This window comes from Phoxinus phoxinus (genome assembly GCF_949152265.1).
Source record: "Phoxinus phoxinus genome assembly, chromosome: 4".
In the NCBI taxonomy this organism is placed as follows: Eukaryota; Metazoa; Chordata; class Actinopteri; order Cypriniformes; family Leuciscidae; genus Phoxinus; species Phoxinus phoxinus.
This window is the reverse complement of record NC_136879.1, coordinates 33176500-33201972: the sequence shown is the minus strand read 5'-3', so window position 1 is coordinate 33201972 and position 25473 is coordinate 33176500. Positions and strand designations below refer to the sequence as shown.

The 25473-nt window shown below is 37.4% G+C and overlaps 1 protein-coding gene across 10 annotated transcripts in view; it reads right to left on the bottom strand.

Annotated features, from left to right (window-relative positions):
• Positions 1 to 812: 812 nt before the first annotated feature.
• synrg (synergin, gamma) overlaps positions 813 to 25473 on the bottom strand; it is a 44805-nt gene continuing 20144 nt past the window's right edge. For 3 of the 10 annotated variants that reach the window (XM_079611166.1, XM_079611170.1, XM_079611173.1), the window contains 9 exons: positions 18820 to 19365; positions 16328 to 16491; positions 16118 to 16171; positions 13948 to 14044; positions 12885 to 13033; positions 11479 to 11589; positions 10800 to 10838; positions 5589 to 5621; positions 813 to 1880 (listed from right to left, as the gene is read on the bottom strand). In XM_079611166.1, the coding sequence (XP_079467292.1) occupies positions 1749 to 1880; positions 5589 to 5621; positions 10800 to 10838; positions 11479 to 11589; positions 12885 to 13033; positions 13948 to 14044; positions 16118 to 16171; positions 16328 to 16491; positions 18820 to 19365 (1325 nt within the window). In that variant the 3' untranslated portion in view covers positions 813 to 1748. Of the gene's footprint in view, positions 1881 to 5588; positions 5622 to 10616; positions 10839 to 11478; positions 11590 to 12884; positions 13034 to 13947; positions 14045 to 16117; positions 16172 to 16327; positions 16492 to 18819; positions 19366 to 25473 lie in introns of those variants that run through there. The other 7 variants (XM_079611167.1, XM_079611171.1, XM_079611165.1 and 4 more) reach the window with 3 other exon arrangements.

Genomic DNA, 25473 nt, shown 5'->3' with positions numbered 1-25473 from the left:
TTGTGGAAAATATTAATAAAATATGATACCTTAAATTATGATACCTAAATTGTGTAAAAGGTTCTAAACTAAAACAATTTAGTTTAAATGTTATATATATATATATAAATAAATTGTGTATTTTTACAGTCTTAAACACACTACCAAAGTTTAGTTTTCGTAATGAATTAAAAAAAAATTGTTTACTGAAAGGTTCTTTGGGAAACCCAATTAATTTTTTTCTTCAATGGCATTTCTGCAAATATTTACTTTTAGAATATTTATTTTTAAGTGTGTAGGAGCATGGAACAGAATTTAATTTCACTTCCTATGAAGTATGTAGAATGTCAGGATTAACAGGAAGTCTCATTAAATCGAATCCCTGTTGTTCAGCGAAGACTATGTGGATAAAGGTTATTAGTCACGTGTATAAAGACGAGTACAGAACATCATGCACTCTGGATTTGACAGCTAACAGCCTGTCAAAACAGCATCAAAATGTTGGGGAAAAAATAGATTTAAAGAAATCACTCTTCTTTTGTATGCACAGACTGGGACTAAATCTTAATGTATTTTTACAATGTTAAAAATTCAAAGTCTTGTACCCTTGGAAACTGTTGCCAAGGTAATATTGCTGTGAATGGCGGCTATCAGCGCTGAGTCAGTGTGAGGGACGTGTTGTTACAGGCTGGCCCTGATACAGATGAAGAAGTGCAGAGTAATCGCTCTAATGTGGGACACACACATTTCACATTTGTATTCAATACTAACATTCAAAGACTTTAATTTGCCCTTACTGGCTTCAAGTATTAACAGAAATAGAGACATACACGGACACGCAGGATCATTTTATTAGAAAATGCTCATAAATTAAGAATAATTAATGAGTTGAACTTGATTTATGATACAATGACAATAAAGAGCATTAAAAGACCATTAAGACCTCAGTAAAACACCAATGACCATCGTGTACACAAAACCATTTCTTTTGTATCCTCATCAATTCATTAATAGTGCCTCAATGAAAAGAAATTACTTCATTATGAAAGTTTAGAGTCATTCTGCTTGAGTCGGAAGAAGGGGAAAAGGCTTGACTTTGCATCTCTTACATTCCCAGACTTTTGAATTTCCTTCAGTGTCACACAACAAAGTCCTTTAAAAGCGTCACATCTAAATTCAGAACACTAAATATCAAAACATTTCAGAACAGCTCCCAGGCTTTGATGCGTTGGAAAAGATTCTCAGAAACTCACAAGCATTCAAGGACCGTTTCCAGACCCACTACAAAAGTGACTTGTGTTCCAGCACAACTATAACAGAAAACAACGACACATGAAAGAAAACACCAATGTCTAAATGTTTCTCTCTTATTTCAGTAATATCTGCAACACGTTTTTGATGCTTTCCAACGTTTTCCCTTCATTGTATTTTGGATTTTATATTAAAAGTCTAATATTGATAACATGCAGAACAGCTCCGCAGTGTTTCCTTCACATGGTAGAAAAATCAACAGCAAAGAATCAACCAACCAGACACATCTGTACATGACCGAGTCAGATCCAAAAAGGTAAAGGCAAAGACACATTTACAATATTTTAAATAAACTATTATTCAGTAGTACATCTTATCTGATCTTCCTACAGACAATGGCAGATCTAGATCTAGTTGCGTCCGCATGTTCAAGTGGCGAGAGCTGTACCGGTTGAAAGGCAAACAGCGTTAAACAGTTAAAGTGACTCCCATGATGCTTCAGGCGGCGGCTCGGGGTTCTAGAGCAGGTCGGGCAGGATGAGGCCCGGCGGTTTGGGCTCCACGCAGTTGATCCAGAAGTTAGCGCAGCTGGCGTGGTACTGGTGACCTCCGTACATGAGCTTAAAGTTGTCCGTCTCCGAATTAAAGGCCTGCAGAGGATTTGTGCAAGAAAAGGTGAGAAAAATTATTTTATAAAATAAAGTCTGACTTAATGATAGGGACAGGTTGTGGGTGATCTACTAGGATTTTGGCCTGGTTTCACAAACAAGGCTTAGATTAAGCCGGGAATAGGCCTTATTTCAATTAGGGCTTTGAAGTAGCTTTTATAAACGTGCCTTAAAACAATGGCACTGACACATTTTTTCTGTCTCAAGATGCACACCAGTAATGTGCGATTACAGTAAAAAATGCATGTTTGAACCGTTTTAACTGAACGCTAATTGCACTTAAGTCTGGGACTAGCCTTAAACCTTGTCTGTGAAACCAGGGGATTAAGTTTTTAAGGTGGGTTTAAAAGAATGTTCCAGGTTCAATACAAATTCATCTTGTTTTAATCCAATATATATTGGTATCAAGTCGGTTATCTACCCTATTTTTACATTTAGATTAGCATTGCGGTCATCTAACATCAAACTAAAGGTAATCTTTAAAAACAATCTTTAAAAGGTAAATTAATAACTAACACTGTATGAGAAATGTATATTCATTTTGAGATTTTCTAAGAACTACATTTAACAGTTCCTTTAATGTTTTGATGTCTAAGGGCACGCTTGCATGACAACGATACACTGGTTTAAACAAATGCGAAGAAAAACTTTTTTTTTTACTAATGTCAAAACAATCCCTGTTCACACAGATCCGCGAAAACGACTAAAAGCGCTGTTCTGCTGCCAGGCCAGTAGTTGGCGATGTCATTTCGTAGAGAAACACTACGACACAGTACAACATGTGACACAGTATTCACAAATTCACGTTTTTGTAGTTTAAATGGAGAAGATAATGGTATGTTTTTCAAAAACTTGCGCTTTGAATCCCATTTTCAAAAGTTTGCCTTTTCAGGCCGCCAAAACGCTGTTGTCGTGTAAATGAACGCCAAAATGCATAAAAAGGTTTCCATTTTCAGTTGAGAATAGTGTAGTGTAAACGGCCCCTAAATTCACTTGTCCCAATTGAAACAAATTTATTTATTTTTTTGGCACTATAGCAGAGAATATTTATATCAGTTAATTATCAGTTTTTGGCTATAACAAGAAAACATCACTTATCTGTATTGGACAGAATTTTAATAAACTACACTTATCACTATAAGACTAGTAATATTAAAATGTTAATTTACTAACCTTCTCTGATATATAATACAATATTTTAAACTTCTGTCATGACCATGTAAAGCCACTAAACACTGTGACCAGAAGTTCAGCTCATAACCAGAGTTATCATCATTACCTAATGCCTCGTTTCCACAGAGCGGTGCAGGACAGGACAGTACAAACGAGCCATAAAAGCGTAAACTTATTTTATTTTAAGTAATACAAATTTGTATGGATTTATTTTATTTCACTTAATGTTTATTTCAGCTTGTGGCCAATGCAACATCTCATATTAATTTAGTTCATGTATTAAAATTAAATATTAATAACTAAAACTTAAACTATAGACGTATTTACAAAAACAAAAAACGAATAAAAATGATGCGAAACAATTTCTAAAATGAAATTGGATTAAAAAATATGAAACTATAATAGTATATGAATGATACTAAAATAACACTGTCTGCCCATAATGTACATTTCTGAATGACATGTCAAAATGACCTTGTGAAACTCACTCAGTCTCGATTAGAGCTCAAACTGTATTGAACCCAGAAAATTCCTTCCAACTTGTCTCAACAAGTACTACATTCACCCTGCGTCTCCAAACGACATGTTATTAGACCGCACATTGAACTAGTCATATAGTATCTGACTGCAGGGTGGCGTATCACACACTTCATAAAACAGACAAGAGCTCAACCGTGTACTGACATCATTGTAGGATCAATAAAGAAAAAGAAGTGCGCAATCCTCCTACATAAGCTCTATATATAGAGAAGCGAAACAAGAACCCAGTGAACTTCACTCAATATATCGATGCGAAGCGTGCGTTCATTCTGAAAGTCACAGCTGTAGTTGGGCATTTGTGATACGGCCGTGATGATATGGATGTTATGCAGAATGAAGCTGATGCTGGAAGGAGAAATGACTCATGTTGTGAATCATGCCCTCCCACACTGATACTATGCACACGCACACAAACTATTTCTTCTATATTCTCTTGTAAAACAATATTGTCCTGTTTAAAGGATGTTTGATAAAAAGCTAAACGAAAATCAAGAGGGGGATCTTGATATTGGTCTCTTGTCAATTTGTTTTTACTTGTGTACATTCCTGTACAGATGATCTAGAAAAAGGGACACTTGCGACTATCTCTCACAGTTCAAGTTGTGCCTTTATTTCTTCTAATTGCAACTTTAGATCTCATAATGTGACTTCAAATAAAACAACTGCAACTTTCTCAATTGCATCACAGTGTGACTCTCGCAAATGACACTATTTCTAGTACCGTAATTGCGACTTTATCGCAAAAGACTTATAATTGCTACCTTATTTCTTGTAACTGCGACTAGATCGCAAAAAGACCATCATAATTGTGACCTTATTTCTCGTAAGTGCGACTATATCTGCAAATTACACTATTTCTTATAATTGCAACTATTTCTCGTTATTGCGAATTTATCTCACAGTTTGACTATATCTAGCAACACTATTTCTCGTAATTGCAACTATATTTCTCATAACTGCAACAATATCTCGCAAATTACAATATTTCTCGCAACTGTGAATTCACTCATCGTGTGACTTCATATCTCGCAAATCACACCATTTCTAATAATTTTGACTTTCTCGTAATTGCAACTATATATCTCAGTGTGATTGCATTGCCTTGTTTTAAAACAGTATTATTAAATTATAAAATATTTTATACTATTATTAAATACTAAGTCACTAATCATGTCAGGTACATGCATATATATATATATATATATATATATATATATATATATATATATATATATATATACATATACACATGCATATATATATATATATATACATGCATATATATATATATATATATATATATATATATATATACATATACACATGCATATATATATATATATATACATGCATATATATATATATATATATATATATATACATTATACAAAAATATGCAAAATGCATATATAATATCTTCAATTTCTATTATTAAATTGCAAAATCCATTGAATTAGTAATCTTCAATTATAAAATGAATTATAAAATATTTATGATAAAAATAAGAATACAAATTAATGTAAGATAGTTGGGAAAACCAAACTATAGTCAAAGATAAATGATATAGCATATGTCTGTCTCTCGGATGCACTTGCTCATCCCTGTACTAGGAAAAGAAAAGCAGAAAGTGAGAGAGTGTACGTGTCGGAGTAGACATCTGAACAATGCTGTGTGATGAACGGCTGATCCCGCAGTGTGTATTATGCGTGTGTGTGTGTCTGTGCTGCAGCTGCTGCACAAGCGCACTTGCTCTCCTCTCAGATGAACAGGTGGCTCAGAATCACTGAAAAGGTCATCCTAATTCAACCGACCTTGTTTAGCTGGCGGAAAGGTTAATTACTATCTGATTGCAAACACAGAGCGCATCCTACCTGCACAGATGACAACCCTTCTTACAACAAAGTCTGAAGGACAGTGAGGGACACTTCAGCTACATTCACTAAAGTGAAGCTTGGAGGAAAACAGTGGAATATTTACCCTTAATTTGGAGCGACTGTCTTTTGTCAGTGCCTGCAAGTAGCATAAACAAGTCAGCATCAGCGTTAGTATAGAGCTTTTTTCTTCTCTTTCTGTTTGGTTAATGAGGAAAAACTAGAGCACCAGAGAGCCCACAGTGGAAGAATGTGTCCATTTAAAGGCGGAAGCTTGTTGCAAATTAGCTACAGTACAAGACAAGAAAGGGCAACTGTGAAAACAATGACATGTAACTAGAGCTCCTAAGTATCATCAGAGATAGCTTTGTACCAATAATAGGGGTTGTGCAGAGCACCGCAATGCATATACAACCATTTTCTAAAATGTTTTAGGGTGCTTTCACACTTGGTTCGATTGCCTGGCCTGAACCGGAGTTTGATTGCTCCCCCTCCCCCTGCCGGGCGGTGTTCAGATTATATTATTTGGGTCCGAACCGTGTTGCGTTTGCGTCAAAGCAGCAGCTCTTTACCCCCGTTGCTTGGCAATGACGGCACAGGGGAAGGCGGCAAAATGGATAGCATTGCTCACCTCGCAACACATTTTTTGTATTTGAACCATTGGTTGTTTCCAACGCTTCAGTACGTAACGGCACTTGCGTCTATCTGCTGCGAATGTACTGCAAATGCTCTAAAAAGGCTGAAGGTGAGCAGAAATGAGATATAGGCCCTATACCAAATGGCATCCTAAGCACTCGCGGTCTTCCTACGAGTCCGCACTTTCATGACGTAGCACCGCTTTGACTGTCGGGAAGAAGTCTGCTGTGGAGCTCACATCACTGAGGGCTCGGCAAAAGTGCGCATCGATGGCGCAAATCGACCGCAAAGGGGGGCGCTCGGGAGCACCCTTTTAAATCCTAAAATGACAAATGGGACACCCTACGGTCTCATGGACTTAAAGCTGCAGTCGGCAAGTCTGGCAGATTGAGGGGACTTAGCCAAAATGTTGAATGTTTACGACTCATGCCCCTCCCCCACTACCACAGAGCACCCTCCCATCGAGTTTGAGCTCGATATTGTAACGTGCACGAGAGGGGGATCTGTGGAATGTGCACGAACTGTGATTGACAGTCAGATCTCGCACAACCCTGCGCTGATTGGACCAGAAGAACCGGGAGCGGTGGATTTTTGCAAAACAAATAACAGGCTCAAGGTGGAGGTAGAAGCACGGGTTTATGTTGTTCTGTCGGAGCATAGTGTCGGTTTCAGTGAATATGATAAAAAAAAATCTTGCCGACTGCAGCTTTAAGGGACACGTGCACACGGCAGACCGAAAGTGCATATGAAGTGTGCCATTTTAAGACAGGGACATACATTCTCTCGGCTTGCAGAACGCATGCATTTGGTTCGCTCTTGCGTTATTATATCATTCGATCCGCACCAGAGTTCGCTTGGAAGCGGACCGACACACATCTTTTCAGCAGTCTCAGTCCACTAGTTTGGTGCGCACCAGGGTTTGGGATGACAGCGTTCAGTTACTCAAATGAACCGCACTAACAGAGCAATCACACCAGGGTTCATTTTAATAGAACCAAACATGCCAAGTGTGAACACACCTCTCGTATCCTCAACAAAGCTGCATTTATTTGATCAAAAATACAGTAAAAACAGTGCTATTGTGAAATATTACAATTTCAATTCAGCATCATCACTCCAGTCTTAATCGTCGCATGATCCTTCAGAAATCTTTCTAATAAGCTGATTTGCTGCTCAAGAAACATTTCTTACTATTACCAATGTTAAAAACGGTTGTGCTGCAAAAAATAAAGAAATCATTTAAAAATAATTAAAAACAGTTGTGCTGCTCAATATTTTCATGAAAACCGTGAATTCCTTTTAAATTTAGGATTCTTTGATGAAAGTTCAAAAGAACATTTATTTGAAATTCAAATTCAAAACTGTCGATTCACTATTTAACTGACCATGACATTTCAAAGACTGTGGCAACCATTTATAAATGCAAAACTAACAGGTTGCATGTTTTTTTGTCTGCAATACTTCCATTAAATTAGCTGCAAGGGCACTAACTAGCTTGTTTGTTTACCAACCATGTCATGGGAGGACGTTCAAAACAACAAGACTTCTTACATGTTTTGCTTACATGTATTTTGTGAGCCGATAATGCATAATAAAAAAAGCATAGAGGCCGAATATCTAATCAAAGATCGATGAACTGCGGTTTCTGAAATCTGAAACATTCCACTCTGCCAGAATTCTTATTGCGTTTGAGACGGCTCCTGTATGGCATAATGTAAAAGGGCTAAACTTTGCTGAAGTAGATACAGCATAAATACAAACTAATGGCTTCCTTTCAACAGCTACTTGTTATTGTTTTTCACATTAGGGGCAACCAGCTGTGCTACAGGTACTTGAATTAAATAACCTGCCATCTATTCCAATTTTAGCATGGATGCACACCTCACAGAGTAAGGGTTTTTAATAGAACGCTGTATTAGCGCGACATTTAAGGCTGGAATATACACTACATGACTTACATTCTGAACCGATTTAAAAACACTAGGCATCATACACTTGTCGACTTAGTCAATGTAGTGTATGGTTCCCAGCTTAATTACAGAGGATCATACACTACCAGACTTTCAAATCGTTCTGAACAAAAATTCATCATATTATATTTCTGGACATACAGCATATAATCTAAACACTTCTAAGCAAACATTCATTCTGAATGTTGTTTACTGCACACATTCTTTTGAGAATCTATAATTACTTATTAAAAATGGCATACTTCACAAGACAATTAACTATATCAAAACACGTAATTGTCTCTGCACAGTTAACTATGAGAAAGTATTAAAAGTATGCCATTCGCAGGTTGACTCGGTGAAGCATGTAACCAATGGGACGCTTTCTAAACGCTGTTTGTTGGAGTGGTCTGATGCATCTAGCTCAACAAATGGCGGGACTACACGTAATGAGAAGTTTCGCAGGAAACCGAATAGATTGTTTGGGAAACCTGATGGATAATCTTTATTTTTGCAGTTCAATTTGGTGATGCTAGTTTTGCAAAAACCTTTACAGAGATCACAACTTGAATTGTGTGGTTAGCTAGATACATTGGAAAAGCAAGCCAAACGCTTCAAGTGGCTAACCTTAACATATAAAATATTTGGTAAAACATTTGAATTTTTTTTTAGAAATATAAGTTTCTGACTAAGCTTAATTTTATGATAATTAGTTATAATATAAATGTTAAATAATTGTAAAATTGTAACTATTTTATATTAAAATTAACGTTCAAAAATTTGGGGTCAGTACTTTTTTTTAAATTTATTTTTATTAGTACTCGATGCATTAAAATTTAACAAAAGTGACAGCAAAAACATTTAGAATGTTACAAAACAATGTTTCTATGTCAAAACCTTTCTTTAAAGACTCCGTAAAATAAATGAATCATGGTTTCCACAAAAGCATTAAGCAGCACAACTGTTTTCAATATTGATACGAATCAGAAATGTTCCTTGAGCAGCAAATTAGCCTATTAGAATGATTTCTGAAGAATCACGTGACACTGAAGATTGGAGTAATGACGCTGAAATAAATATATATATATATATATATATAAATATATATACTTTTTTAAATATTACTGTTTTTCCACTATTTTTGATATTGAATGCAACCTTGTTGAGCATAAGATACTTATTTACAATAAATAAACAAAAACTTACCAACCCCAAACTTTTGACTGTTAGTGTATATACCATTTTATTTTAGTTTGCATTGCAAATCTATGCAAAGTGTTGAGTTATTAATGCACTGTTGCCCATTCCTGCAGATAAACCCTGTTAGCAGATGCAGCAGGATCACATCCTTCCCCGGCAGGGACAGAAACTGAATGCAAGCCCAAGGTCAGCAGAGTGAATCCACCTGTAGCCCAACACCCCCACATTTAAAAACATCTCATCCCAGAGATGCAGCTCCACCTTCAAAACCCTGATTTCATTCGCCCCAGACAGTGCCGCTGCGCCCCAAACCCACCAAAAACGTAATTAAAAAGCGGGATATTAATCGGATGTCAGGAGCAGACGGAAACGGCTCTATTAATCTGCGGCGGGCTGGATGTGTTCAGCGGATCTATTAGCACCTGTGTTTTTGGTTGCCGTGACTGATGACTGAGCTGCATCTGCTCCTCAGACATCCGTCCCATGATTCCTTGCTGCTCTGAGCCCCTCCTTCCCTGATTGCACTCTGAGCAATGTTTACCCCTTATTACATCAGCAACCCTTGACCGTTGCATTAATGTGAGGGAGATTCAGGAGGGTTTCAGTGAGACGAGGAATCTTAATGAGCTGATTGGCCATTATATGTTAACAAAGTGACAATTACGTGTTTAGACCAGTAGAGGTTTGGATTGTGCTTATGAATAGAATAATTAATAATTAAAAGGGATAGTTCACCCAAAAATTGTAATTCTGTCATTTAAGTCCAAACTGTTTGGTAAAAAAGTCTATACTAAAATAAAAAAATTAATGAAAACAAGAACCAAGTCAATTTGGTAACAGCATACCGTCTGACTGACAGGTGGCTTCTTTTTAAAGTCATAGTATTATTGACGTCAAACTCGTGACCAAATATAGTGCACAAGTCATATGGAACTCTTTAATGCTGTTTTTATGCCATCACTTTTAATTCACTTGCATGGTCTGGAAAAGAGCAGCTAGGACATTCAGCTAAAAATATTTTATGTCCCATAGAAGACAATAAAAAATAAGGGTTTGTTGAAATGAAAGGGAGTAAATTACAAAAAAATTTGTGTGAACTATTCCCTTTCATACGATATTTCATTTGACCCATACCACTTGTTCTTCACCGCCCCGGGGAGCCAAAATGACGAATACATCACCTATTTGCCGCCTGCCTCATGCTTTTTGGCCGTCAATCAGACTCACTGGCCTCTTAGGCAATACGAGCTCGACATGAAAGATTTCTGTAAATGCTCAGAAAACAGGAGCTAAGAGCTCATAGCCAAATTAAACACCTAAAGCTACTTGAATGAAAGCGTGGCCTTGACCGAGCGTCTGTAGATTTAGATGCATGAGTCAGAGCGCGCCTCTGAGAGCTGTTTTTGGCAGTCTGAAAGGAGTTGAGTGGCTAGAGGTGAGTTCTGGTCATTTTGGCAGCAACACACGGGTTTGTCAGTCTGACCCCTACAACAAGCTGCAAATTGGAGTTGAGGCAGTTCAGTGAATCCTACTCTTTTAAACAGGCGTCCAAAAGTGTTCTCGTTTTTCTTCTGTAAAATTGTGAAAAATCAAAGAAATAGTCAGGAGGGATGTTTTTGTTGTTGTTGTTGTTTTTTTTTATGGGAAATTTAAAGGGATAGTTCACCCAAAAATGAAAATTCTGTCATTAATTACTCACCCTCGTGTCGTTCCAAACCCGTAAGACTTTAGTTTATCTTCAGAACATGAATGACCCTCCATTGACAGCTATGAAACTACCACTTTGACGCTTGAAAAAGTTCATAAAGAGATCGTAAAACGAATTTTCTGAAGAGACACGATGGCTTTATATGATGAACAGATTGAATAGGCTTTTATTCACATATTGACCAGCGAACATAAACAGAAGCTCAACCGTTATATTTTCATAATGCTTTTATAGTGCTTTTGAATTCTTTCTTTTTTTGAACCAATAAATCTCTGGTTGACATTCATTGTAATGGTATGGAAAAGAGAAACCAGAACATCCTTCAAAATTCCTGTTTTGTGTTACACAGAAGAAATAAGAGAGGTTGGAACAACATATGGGTAAATAAATAACATAATTTTCATTTTTGGGTGAACTATCCAACATAAAATTCAATAAATTTGTGTTTTGTGTGTTGCCAATGATTGTATGCAGATGTGTGTGTGTGCTTGGTGTGTACAGACCTTGCTGCGCGAGTCCACGTTGAGCAGACACACTCCGCACGCCAGTTCTTTGGCATTCTTAATGCCGTGCCTCAATATACATGAGGAGAAGTCCAGTGAGCACTCATCGGGCTAAAGAAAAACACACACAATCATCATGAATTAAAAAAAAAGCATTTGGGACTACATTGTGATCTGAAGTTTGAGTGACAGCGATTTGTGTGGAGGATGCAGAGGCTACTGAACCAGTCCATCAACCTCACCGCAGTTGATTGGCCCTGCAGATCAATACATCAGCTACAGAATCTGTCCAAAACAGCACGATCCGAGCAGAGACAAACCCTCCACTCTCTAACCACGTTCATGTTTATTATGCTTCAGAGCGTTTGTGGGTTTTCGGCAGTGTGCCTAGACTTCATTTTCCCAAGCTGATGTTATCTGACCGCACAACTCTAATATTATCTTCTGGTAACGATATTCTCCCATGAGTACACTGCAGAGAGCTTTGTCATGCAATTTGTTCACTTTCCACAGATAATGTATCTCATGACTTTGTAAGTATGTATAACGATTGTAACTTTAAAGATATATACAAATCCCATGATTTTTGTAAGAACTATGATATATGCATTGAAATATTATCGGATAAGTTCAAATTTTTTCATTAACTCCTGATATAATTCTTTCAAACTCAAATTGAGTTACATTTTATATGATATACTTTAAAACTTTTGTAAATTAATTGTTTTATGTTTTTGTTTACTGACTATCTGTTATAAAATAATATTCTAAAATGGTTTAAGCTGGTTAAAGGTAGGGTAGGAAATTTCAGAGAGGCTAGCATAAGCTCGTTGTTTTGCATCAGGAGGAACTGTAAAATGTGTCTGTTGTTTGTTTGCGGCGCTTGGTGACTGACTATCTACAACTCTGCATAGCCTCATGGGACACATTGATGACATGCAATGTCTTTTGGGCCGAATGCAATGATTGGATAAAATAATTTTTGGGTCCTGAGACTTCTACAGAAGATGTCAATTTTTTTATATTTTGACAACTTCGAGTATTGATTGCTATCAGGATGTGAAGAGTGTTTTAAACTACCGGTAGTGTTATTGCCTACCCACTTCAAGTACCAACACTAAACTGGTTAAGCTCCTTCAGAACACACCATTTGTTGAAAGAAAAAATAAATTAAATTCATTTTATATATTTATTTAGGCTGTATTTTGTACCACATTTATAGAAGTGTCTACTGCTCCAGAGCTCACAGCTCACATAAAGCACAGTTTACCTCAGTTATACTCATCCTAAATTTTAAACCAACCAATCATCTGTTAAGCATTAATCAATATTTGTGTCTTACTGGACTCTACTAGACTCTACTGTTCTTACTACAAGATCTGGTATTGTTTATTTGGTAAACTCACAGTGATGTTTGCCAGCGACATGAAGCCCATCAGGTTGTTCCACACACGGCTGATGTCTTTAAGTAGCTCCTGTAGTTTCTCCGAACAAACGGCCGTGGCTTTGATACCCAGCTCCACGCGCTTGGTTACGCGATACACTTCCACCACACCTGATATATACACACACAAAAAACAACAACATTTATGTCATGTAAAAAACTTCCCAAACACATGAAGAACACACTTCAATGAAATGCAAAACCAAGAGTGTCAATGAATATAGAAATATGCTGTGATAATGATAGTTGTGATTGCTATGGCATGAGAAAGGCTGGAGGCTATTCATCATTGCAGTCAACTCAAATATGCTCTTCCCTCCTAAATTTGACACTAAAAACAAAAGAACATGTGAACAGTGAATGAGTCAGTTTTTGCGGAAACAATATTCCAGTTTTCTCTTGCCATCATTACTATAGCAACCAAAGTGAAAGTATTACAGATATTGATAACACTGTGTGGATTTGTGTGCAGTGCGAACAGACCCTGTGCATAACCAAACAGGAAAAACAATAACCCGGCGGTGGCGTTCCCAGCACTCCCCAGTGCTGAATGTCCTTTTAAGCTGAACCCATTAGAGCGGCCCAGAATAGTTGCTCTGCTCTGTAACACTAGCCTCCCCCGGTCAGACCCACAATGCCCTGCTCTGTCTCCAATCACAATCGCTAGAGCCGGATCAAAGAGCTTTAACGGTTGGTTTCTATGTAACAGCAGCACCCTGTGTTCCCTTACAGCCAGCATAGGCACGTACAGCTCATTAAAGCCACCCTGAGTGTGTGTGTGTGTGTGTGTGTGTGTGTGTGTGTGTGTGTGTGTGTGTGTGTGTGTGTGTGTGTGTGTGACTACAGAAATAGGAAGCAGATAACCAGAACACCTGGCCTGTCTGTTTGACGGAAGACTGCAGGGACGCATGAGGAGCAGGTATGAATGTGTATGAAGATATTGTGTGACATGGCTGATCTTATGAGATTTACTGATGTCTGTTATGATGTGTAATGCTGGAGTGTGAATGTAGTCGTAGTCTCACCCAGGAGGTACTCCATCCCCTGTGCTGACTGGATGACCTCTGTGCACACTGTGGAACTGCTGATGCTATTAAGGGTGTTATTAGCAGTGTTGATGACCTGAAAGGGGAAGAAAAGACATCGCTGTAACGTGGCCATATTTTACACTATTCCCCGGTTTCACAGACAAGGCTTAAGACTAGTCCTAGACTAGCATGTTTAATCGGTTTTAAACGAAAGTAACTTGGACTAACATCTTCAAATGTCTGTGAAACCAGGCCTAAATGTCATAAAAGCCAAAGGGGTACATTGTACTGATAAGTAGTATTCGATATCTTTATTTGCATTTTGCAGAACACAGTAAGCCATAAGGCCCAGACACACTAAACCAACAAAAATCTAGATGCAATGAAAGCCAACTGTGGTGTCACCTGCATTTAAGCCAGTTGACCTTGAACACACCACAAAGAATAAAGCCAAGGGCCAACTAATGCAAATTCTGCGTCTCTGTTAAAGAAGAAATGTCTCCATACCAGCAGGTGGCAGCAGACTGTTATCATCAGGACTGTGGATGAACAAACCATAAACAAAGCAGCACTTGTTGTCTAGACTTCATTGTTTGCTTGCGTCACTTCTGTTTTCCTTCCAAAATCAACAGCCAATCAGAGATCCCTTTTACCGTTGGGCTCTGCCGCCAATTCAACATGCTCAATCTGCCGAAAATCCACCGCCCGGGGTCCAACTAGAGCCAATGGTGAGGAACACACCGCAAAAACTACACCGACATGCCTTCAATGATGGTCCGACAGGTTTGGAAAAGGTAAATCATGAAAGATTTTTCTTTTTTGGGTGAACTAGCGCTTTAAAGAGACTGTATGAGTTTCTTTCTTCTGGTGAACACAAAATATATTTTATAGAATGTAGGTAACCAGACAATTGACTGTAGCCATTGACTTCCATAGTATTTTTTTTTTCCAACTATGGAAGTCAATGGCTACCGTCAACTGTTTGATTACCTACATTCTTTAAAATATCTTGTTTGGAAAAACATGAGGGGGGAGTAAATGATGACATAATTTTCATTTTTGGGCGAACTATCATTTTAAGTAGTAAAAAAGGGGTGAAATTATGAAATATGTACACAATTTATGTTTACTTTTTTTTTTTTAATTGCCAGCCTGAAATAGTCCCTTTAGTTTTCCCGCACCTAAAACAGTCCTTCTCTGTAAATCCATTACTTTTTCCTCTAACAAGCCAGCACAGCACTGCAACAACCAACAAGACATGTTGGCAATCAAATTTATATGTAATGATCATAATATGGAACAGTTTCTAAAATGCTTCTATGAAAGATTCATAAAATTCCCTCTTTATAAATCAGTTCATCTTAAATTCACAGCAATGTGTACAAGCGCATCAACTCCACCTACAGAACGCCCACAAATATCCGTTTATGGTTCAGAAAAGTATGGCACTCATCATCAATAGGCAAGGAAATCCAAGCACGCTCTCAGAAAATGTATGTGCTTGTAGGCATTTATTATTGTTATTTTCAGGAAATCATTCATATAAATAAATTCATTTCAGTGATGTAATTATAACAAAGCAGTTACAATTTGCACATATAATTATAGTAATGCACATCATTCCATAATTATGAATTATTCAAATTACTGGTATACGAGCACCAAAAAGTTTGTACGCATGCTCTTCAGTTGGCGTACGCATAAAACATTTTCACATCAGTTTCTGCCTTTATAAATCCCTATTTGTTCCTCACTTAGGATGTAGGATAACATATATGGAATTTAGGACCGATTGCATGTGCATTTTATAAATAAGGCCACAGGTTTATATTTGTGACAACATTTTGGGTTCCAAAATCCTACTCTGTATAACTCTGTCAGTCAAAACATATTTGATATTTAATATAGTGACCTCTAACAACCAGGCAGCTTTTGCTACTATACCTTTGAAACAGAATTTAAATGACCTCTGATGATTGGCTATCGTTACTGCTTGTGAAATGAGCAACTGCTGAATCTATGATCTGGCTGAAGCAGTCCTCAAGCAATCAGATCACACTTTTAGTTGATTTTGGTATTGTGATATCATGATTCTAAGTCTATCTAGACTTTTAAAGTGTATACAAAGCTCTTTATGAATGCGTGTATGCGTCGAGGTATACGTTACCTGCAGAGCGCTCTCCAAACACCTCTGCCACTCGTACGCATATCGCTCGCTCTCCTGCCAGGAGTGTTTGGACGAGAGACAGTGGGAGAAAAAGATGAAACTGAATGAGAGCTTTGTTCATTGAGAAACCTCAGGCTGTATTCAACAAGGAGAACCGGTCTGTGTGCTCAAAGAGAACGAGGGAGGAGAAGAACAGAGCAAGTGACTGACCTCCACCTCTCCTGTGAGGTCCTTGTACTTGTCGCGGATGATCGGCAGCGCTGGTTTTTCATTTAAAGTGTTGGAGCGGTCTCTGAAGGGCTGCTCAGGGGCAGGAGAGGGGATGGACCGTACAATTTCTTTCTCTCCCAGACTGTGGCTACGCTTATGGGAACCTTTGTACAAATATAGGGGTCAACGACAAATGTGAGTGTACACAATAAAGAACATTAAACAACTAGGTTTAAAATGAGTGCCAAGTACTCTTTGTATTCTTGTTGGACTCATATGAAAGTTTACATGAAAGTAAAAAAAAATTATAAATTAAAAACTTTTACCATTTGCAAGAAAGTTTCAATTTAATGACTGAAACTGATAATATAGTAGAATGTTATTTAGAATAAAAAATGTAATATATATTATCCAAGCTAAAAAAATAAACTATTAAAATGTTTTTGGTCATTGAAAATCAAGCTGAAATAAAATATAAATATTAGACAAACAAATTAGAAATAGAAACATTAGAAACTGAAACAAGTTGGAAATACTAAAATTACTAAAACTGCAATAAGTTAAATGAAAATAAATAAAAAATTAAGGATGAAAGCACATTACATTACTAAAACTTAAAGTAAAATTAAGATGAAAACTAAAAATATAGTATTTTTTCATATTTTAAATTAGTTCATATTTTTTATAACAGTATGTAAATAATATAAAAATAACACATCATGAGTCATACCACAACACTAGCTTGTAAAACCTTGCCTTTTAATTTCCTAACATTTCCTGTTTTATGGGTATTTTTTATGCATGTTGATCGCACCACGTGACTTTGGCGGACATATAATTTAATTATTTATTATTATAATTGTATAAGGTTTTGTTAAAACATTTTTTTTCAAAGAAATAATGGGATTGTCAAACTACTTTAGGCGTTTCAGTTAAAAAAATTAAATCTTAGTCAAGACAGGTCATGTGACAAAGGGGATGACGCATCTTACCCCATACTCGTTCTATATTTTAATTGTTGATCCTGCTGTATAATTAAAACTTTCCGAAGCACACAAACTGTCATTGCTAATCCACGGTGGGGCCACAACACAAACCACAAACACCTCATTTGCAACAAATGATAATTATGTGCAAAAGAGCAGCATAGTAATACAGACATACATTATTCATGAGGCATCACACAGTCAAAATGGCACGAAAAGCATGCCGTGCACACATAAGCAAGGAGACGGACAGCGGCACAAGCAGCTCATGTGACGCAGCGACAGGTAAATCACCCCCCCGCTGAGAACCACATCAGTCTCTGCATGGTTTCAGCCGCTAATCCATTCCTGCACAAACCTCACTCCTCAGATTAACTGTCTGATAGGAGGTCGGCAGAGGAGTAAACCCTCTTTTGTTTGAACAAATGAAATTTAGCGGATGTGGGTGGGGATCAATAAGAGGCAAATAAGCTTTTATGTCATTGAGTAAGTGCTAATGCATTATTGGGGAGCGAGGATGAAAAACCAAAGTGATGAGGGATTTGGGTGGTGATGTTTATATATTGACGTTGCCGTGCGCATCAGATGCCACTCTGCCATCTGTTGACTTTCAGAGAGAATGCAGCTGTGGAGATACACTGGATCCAATGCACGCATTGGGTCTCATTCACTAATAATTGCGTGGATTATTCCGTATTGGTACGCACATGAGAACTTGCTCTTAACCTCATTCTAATGTTAATGAATTTGGATTATAAATGAGGGACCGAGTGCCCAAGGATAGTCATTTGCATAAAACGTGCTTTCGTGTTTCACAAAACCAAGTTTCACACCCTTTCGTCACTCTCAGAAAGCCTATGATGCTTACTCTAAAGATGGGTTTTCTTCTGAGCACGTGCAACAAGATCCTTGAAAAATGCCATCCTCAAAACCAGTTCCAACACAATAAACACCTTTTATACAGACCCAGATTACAGAGCTCTCATTTGGAGCTGTACATGCATGAATCAGTGTTGTTATAGAGAGAGCTATAATGCAGCTTTTCTTACCGTTTCACTGTATATTAAGAAATATTTCAGATGCATCGCATCATAATGCGATTATAAAGTCATCTTGATTAATTTAGAATACATTTTTGTACAAAAGTTATTGGTGACTCATGATTTGTTTGTAAAAACATTTTGTATGCAGATTTCATACACAAATTCCCTTAGGGAATGAGATCCATTTGCTGTCCCTCTCCGGAGGCTGCATTTGTCGACTGCATACGTCATTGAGGCGGCCTCATTTCAGAAAAGTAATATTACATTGCAAAGTCAAAAGAAATTACAACAATTTACACTTTACAAGAAATAATGGTACATTTTCTAATGGTTACTTTTCTGAAATGAGACCTCCTTGATAATGTATGCGACCGACAAATGTCCTCTGTAGGACGCAGCCTTCGAAACAATACAGCTACCGCTATGCTAATATTTGAGCATAAAATATTGTGATGACACTTACCCTGCACGGACAAGTCAAAGGTGGCGAGTTCGTTCTTGATCATCTCTTCGCTGGATTTGACCTTGGTCTGTGTGCTGGCCTTCAAGAAATCTGACTTGCCAAATTTGGGCTTGTCTCCTTGGAATGCTCCAAACTCATCCGTCATTTCGCCCTGGTTGCTCTCTGCCTCTGTGATTCCAGGAGGGGAGTCGGATTTCTCAGAAACCGTGCTGGCAAAGTCGCCAAAGTCGTCGTCGTCATCTTGGCCGGCCTGTTCAATGGAGCCAAAGTCAGCGAAGGCTTCGAAATGGTTTTCAGCGGTGGAGCCACCGTCTTCGATTGGGAAGGTGGTCACCTTGGCAACGGTGGTGTGGGTGATGTTCTCAGAGCTCCCGAAAGATGTCTCTTTCCTATGGACAACAGCTGAAGATGGCAGTCCACCAAGAGACTCTCCCTGGAGTTTCTTTCCTTGACCAGATGGGAGATCGTCCTTGTCGGACCAGTCGTAGCTGCCCAGACTGCTGACGGCGGACGTGCCAAAGGGGTCAAATTTCAAATCATCAGACTCTGTAAATGACAACATGGAACATTCATGAACTTTTAGGTTTCAGTGGCTTAAAAGGATAGTTCGCCCAAAAATTGTTCACCCATGTCATTCCAAACCTTTAAGACTTCAGTTTATCTTCGGAACACGAATGAAGATCTGTTTGATGAAATCTGAGAGAGAGCAGCTACACAACTACCATTTTGACTCTAAAGCTTTAAAACTAATCCATATGAATGGAGTTGTTTCGTGCAACTATTCTGAAGGGACTCGATCACTTTATATATTGAACAGTTTGAATTTAGACTTTTATTCATATATAAACATCCATCAACCCACACATCAGTTGTGGTAAACGGAAGCTCAAGCATATTCACTTGACTTGCGAGAACCAATGAGGTTCAGGAGGAGCAAGTACAGTTGAGCTTCGGTTTATGTTCACTGATCAATGTTTATATGTGAATAAAGCCTAAATTCAATCGGTTCATCATATAAAGCGATCGAGTCTCTTCAGAAAATGTGGACTAAACCGCTTACCGGTAGTTCATATGGATTCGTTTTACAATCTCTTTATGAACTTTTTGAAGCATCAAAGTGGTAGTTGCATGGACTGTCAATGGAGGAACAGAAATCTCTCAGATTTTATCAAAAGATCTTCATTTGTGTTCCGAAGATGAACGAAAGTCTTACGGGTTTGGAACAATATGAGGTTGAGTAATTAATGACAAGATTTTTAATTTTTAGGTTAACTTACCCTTTAGAAATGTTTAGTACATTTATAGTTTCAGAACAGTTTAGCAGTTAAGTACTTTCTTGTTGTAGTATAATTTTAAAACAGGATGTTCCAGGTTCAATAAAAGTTTAGTTTTACTGACAGAATCTGCATTTAATTGAAGCAGCATTTATAGTAGTAATACTTTCAAAAGTATATGAACCATGGCCATACAAAAACATGTGTATTTAGGCCATCAAGTTGTCTAAACTGCCCATTTAGTGGTGGGACTACCATTCTACGCTCATAAACTTCTGGTTCGGATTTTATTTAATCTCCACCAGTGGTTCTCAACTAGGAGGCTGGGGCCAATAGAGGGTCTCAAGATGACTGAAATGTATTTTAAATGAATAAATTATAATAAAAAAATAATAAAAAACTCCCAACTAAATTTAAATGCTAAAAAACATGATATTAGAATATAATAAAAACAAATAATAAAAATATTTAGTTTCTCTCTAAATAACTGTCGTCTTCAATTGAACAATTCACAAATCATGGATGATTAAACATATCATCAACACTCCTAGTTTCGGTCAATAAAAAGTTTGAAAACAAACAGCTTTGAAGAAATACCAGAAAATAGCCAATATCAGGGAGTCTAAAAGGTTGAGAACCACTGATCTAAAGTCCCTTTTTGATATCCACATTATGTGAAACTTACCATGTTTACCAGCTTTCCATGGTCAGCAGCTGAAAGACTGGATTAGAATAAGTGGCTTTATAACACTCACGTTAACGCATGTGTACATTTTGGAGGTATATTTCTGGAACATGTATTTAACATTTTTTTCAGTGCAACCTTTTGCCCTACAGACTTCCACTAAAATGGCATATATAGTGCACAATACTTTTTTGACGAATGAGTTGTAATTATTTGTTGTGGTGATAAAGACAGTGAATAAGACAGTGAAACTTACAATACAGATTCAACTTAGTGTTGAACCCTCAACTTTCTTTATAAAAGAAGGCAAACAGTCTTTAAATCTCTCCCCTTTATCTAAATATGCTTCAAGTTAAAATTGCATTTTTTTATTTTTATTACAAAATCAAGATTTGTAATTATTATTAAATATATAGTGTACATATTATTAAGCCTTAGGGGTCTTTCAGACTGGGCCGTTTGCAGCGGTTCGAGTGCAGTTAGTCTCGGGTTCAGCATCCCGGTGCGCTCCGTGGTCCGCATGACAGCTTTCACAATACCAATTTTCACCAACTAAACTTTACATTTTTTTGTTTACTCCCTTATGCATTAGGTCAACAAATGGCTTAAAACCAGACAAGTGAAAGTGTCACTATGTCTTGGTTACGGATTCAGGATGGTCTCAAGTGCTCCCTGGTCATGATGAATTATTCCTGATATCGTCATATGATAAAACCCTGGTTCATTAACTAGAGACTTCGGGCACACAAAGCCACTCTAATGATTCCCGAGACCTTATCTACATCCAGAAGTCATTCTGAGCCGGGGAAGAAACGCTCAACTTCTTATTCACTAGATTGGGGTGAGTGACATCTGTATATGAGGATTGATGAATGCTTTTCAGATTTGTTACTCGAAGTAAAACTTCCTTTTGGAAGGTCAAAAATAACCGTGTCAGCCATTCTGCACCTCTCATTTTTATAAAATGAATCAGTTTTGACTATTTTTTATAAAAACGCAACTAGACTGACTCACCAAGAGATATGTTTGCCAATTTTCTGGCTTTCAGTGTAGTGATGATGTGCAATCATTCACAATAGCATACAATCATCCACACACTGACAGACTGATAAAAGAACTGCAATGCTGCATTGTGCTGTGCACTTTGAAGCTACGGCATGCACTCATTTCAAATACAGATAAATAAGCAGGAACTGGCTTCATTTTAAGGGGATAATGTTGATTAAAATGAAAAAATTTGAAAAAACACGTAATTTTACTGAAATGTATAATTGATTGGCAGCTCTAGAAAAAAAAACAATCACATATGCATGACAATACCTAATTCCCTCACAGATGAGCGGGGCACGACTGTTCACACACTCAATCCATTTGTGAAATTGACAAGAAGCTGGTGCAGTGTGATAATTCTGATGACTAAATCTGCTTTGGGTGGCAAGATTGAAGGATGGAGAGAGAAATCAAGACGGCACGCATGTCTGCTGTACCATTGTTCATATTTATTACGACAACATTGGCAGAGAGAGAAAGAGAGAGAGGTCACAAAATTCCATGAAAGATCTTGTTACAATAGTCTTGCCAAACTAACAATTAAAAAGTTTTTTTTTTTTTTTTTTTTTTTTTTGCATTATAAGAATACAAGGGCATGCAAAGTCAGAAAAAGCAGAAGTGAGAAGGAAACAAAAACAAGACAGAAAATCCCAAATCCAGATGCAGAACCCAGCATTGAGAAGGCACATTCACAGATTAAGATTAGATTAGTTCTCATTGGTCAAAGACACACTGTAGTCGGACTATAAAAGGAAAAAGCAACCAGAAATAAGGGAAGGTGATACAGAACATTTAAGCAAAGATCAAGGTGATGCTAATATTGGTTTTATGCAGCTTATTAAAACCCTTTTGAGAACCTGAGAGCGTTTACGGAGAGACTCGTTCTTAAATTTTGTGATAAATTGGCAAGCCACCACCCGCAACAACTCATCAAAACTTCAAACTAGGGCTGCACAATTAATCAAAAGAATAATTGAGAATCCGCTTAGGTCTGCCCTGATTAATTGTGAAAAGCGTCAATTACAGAGTTCAATTTGGGTCTACTACTATTGAGTATTGTAGTTTGTAACCAATCAGTGTCCAAATGAATGAAGGGGAATCAAAGGTGCCAAATTAGTCACTCACAATGTACACTGCAAGCAAGTGACAAATCTAAAATGCTCCCATTTAATGTCAAATATTAATTAAATGATTAATAAAATTATAAAATTATGTATTTATCTAATTGTATTAAGCAAATACAGTTGAAGTGTACCCGTTCTTGTCTTAGGACAACTTTGTTGATCCACTTCAAATGTTGACTACTGTAGTTCTTTGATTTAGATGTGTAGCCTACATACAAAATTATGGCATGCAGTTGCCCCAAACAAAATTATTATATTTAATTAAATTCTATCAATCAGAATTATTAATCGCTATTTCAATATTTTGTCATAATCGTGCAGCCTACTTAAATCCAGAGCCAATTCTTCTAAATGGACGTTGCTTCGCATCACTCTATTAGGTGCTCAAAGGGTTAAAAGAAACCAGATAAATCTAGCCTATCAGAGCATTTATTGGTTTGAGTGACAGGTAAAGAACGACAAAGAGACAGCACCCTTTTTCTCTCGCCATCCTGTACATCTCAGTAGTAGATATTTTTGACCCACACGAGTCAAAAAGATAACAATTTCATATCACGGCAAGCAGTATTCCTCATAAATACAAATAATATGCTTTCTGGCATAAATGCAACACAATCAGGAGTATTAATCAAGTCTATCTATATTCAAAATAAATAAGAGCTTATTTTCCTGTAATAAAAATACACTATTAAATTTGCATGTATACATTTCCATTCTTGATAAAAACAACCTATTTTGTTAGTATGCCAGAAAAACTGACTAATCCTACTAATTGTTTACTGCATGTATATACTTGTCAATTTCACAAATTGAAGGCTGGCACACACTGGTGCGGAGAAAAGCAAAGTTAGAAAGAGTTCCACCTTCAGTTTGGTCTACGAGAGCAGACGCAGACTCTCACGCACCGCAACAAACCTGAAGTAAAGTCACCTTCTCATGGAAAGACCACGAGAAGCGCTCTGGCCTGGAAAAGAGATAGTCTATGGTGGTTAGCTACACATCCAAGGGCGTAGGGCAAGTGTTGGGAAGCCCAACACTCTCGACCTGCTACAATATTTATGCTTGGGCCCTAGAGGTGTCCAGTAACTGAGCAAGAAGCATTTGTGTACGATGTAACTAAAATCAACAGTGTTTGACAAGTTTTAGGTAATGATGACAGAATTCATTTAAGGCAAAAGGGATTCCTACAGACCTCAGTCAGAGTGGAAGGCAAGTTTAACACGACGCATGAGATGGAATTACAGTTCATTCAGTATGTTATATTCTTAACATATATCTGGTTGCTTAACATTCAGCGGACAAGAGACTGAAAATTGAGAGGAACCACATTTCTTGAAAACACTGGGTTGTGATGCACTAATACTAAAATTCTGGTCGATACTGGCATTTGATTTGTATGTTCATATAGCCAAAAAGGATAAATAGCTGATATCAAAGGATATATGATTTTGTTTATTTACCTAAATAAACTGTAAACACTACAATCAGTTTAAATAAAGCGCACTAAAAAATGTGCTAATAAAGTCTCAGCACATAAATAATTTATAAATAAATTACAGCTGAAATAGTATTTCTTGTCAAATGCTCTCCAATAATCTTCGTTTATAGCATTACATGATGACAAAGCTAAAAACGAGAATTAAATATCCAATATCGACTGAAACCGATAAATTGAAAAATTTGTAATATCGATATAGTACATCGATATTACATCATCTCTAGAAATACACGTAGTATCTCTAAAATTAAACGTGACCTAAGATCTTTAGAGAATACAACATATTGAACAAACTACTTCCATCCCTCACGGCCTTGTTCTGCTCAAGTCTAAATACGGCTACTAAATATATCTACTACTACTATATATAAATTATGATGAAAACCTCCCCTTCAAATATTGAATCTGCAGTCATTTTAGTGGCTTTCATGTGAAGGTACAAGAGTCAAATCGGAGAGGTCAGAGCTTTCATTACATTTCCAACTTAAGTTTGACATAAATGCAAATGGTTTCTACTAGTCAAAAACTGGTAATTACTAGTAAGAAACGTGTAATTATAGAAATTCTGACAAGGTGTAGCAGCAGTCTATTATTTTCAGGGTCTGGTTGTTGGCTCTGGTGAGACCACACAAGTGTATGGGAACTCTTCCTACTGTGCTTCCTCATCTCCAACCAGTCTGTGCACACGAGGGCTGATATGACGGCTGACTGAATGAAACACCGTGACTGTGTTCTCACCCTGATACATGATGAAGATGAATGATCAAGGGAGCACAAGCACACATTTGAGGGATGCATTTCATGCAGACCAGACAACATGAGAAGCGGAGAATGAGTGTAAATAAATGCTGACTGACTGACATTAGGAAAAGACCGCTGATTACAAACCGGCCGATCAGGAGCTCCTGCCAGTCACGAGGCCTCTAAGGGAAAATCTCAGTAACTTGGCGCCCCAATGTGCACTAGTATCAGATGCCTGAGGTATGCAGCTCGAGTACAGGGCAGCCAGTTCATGCTTGTGTG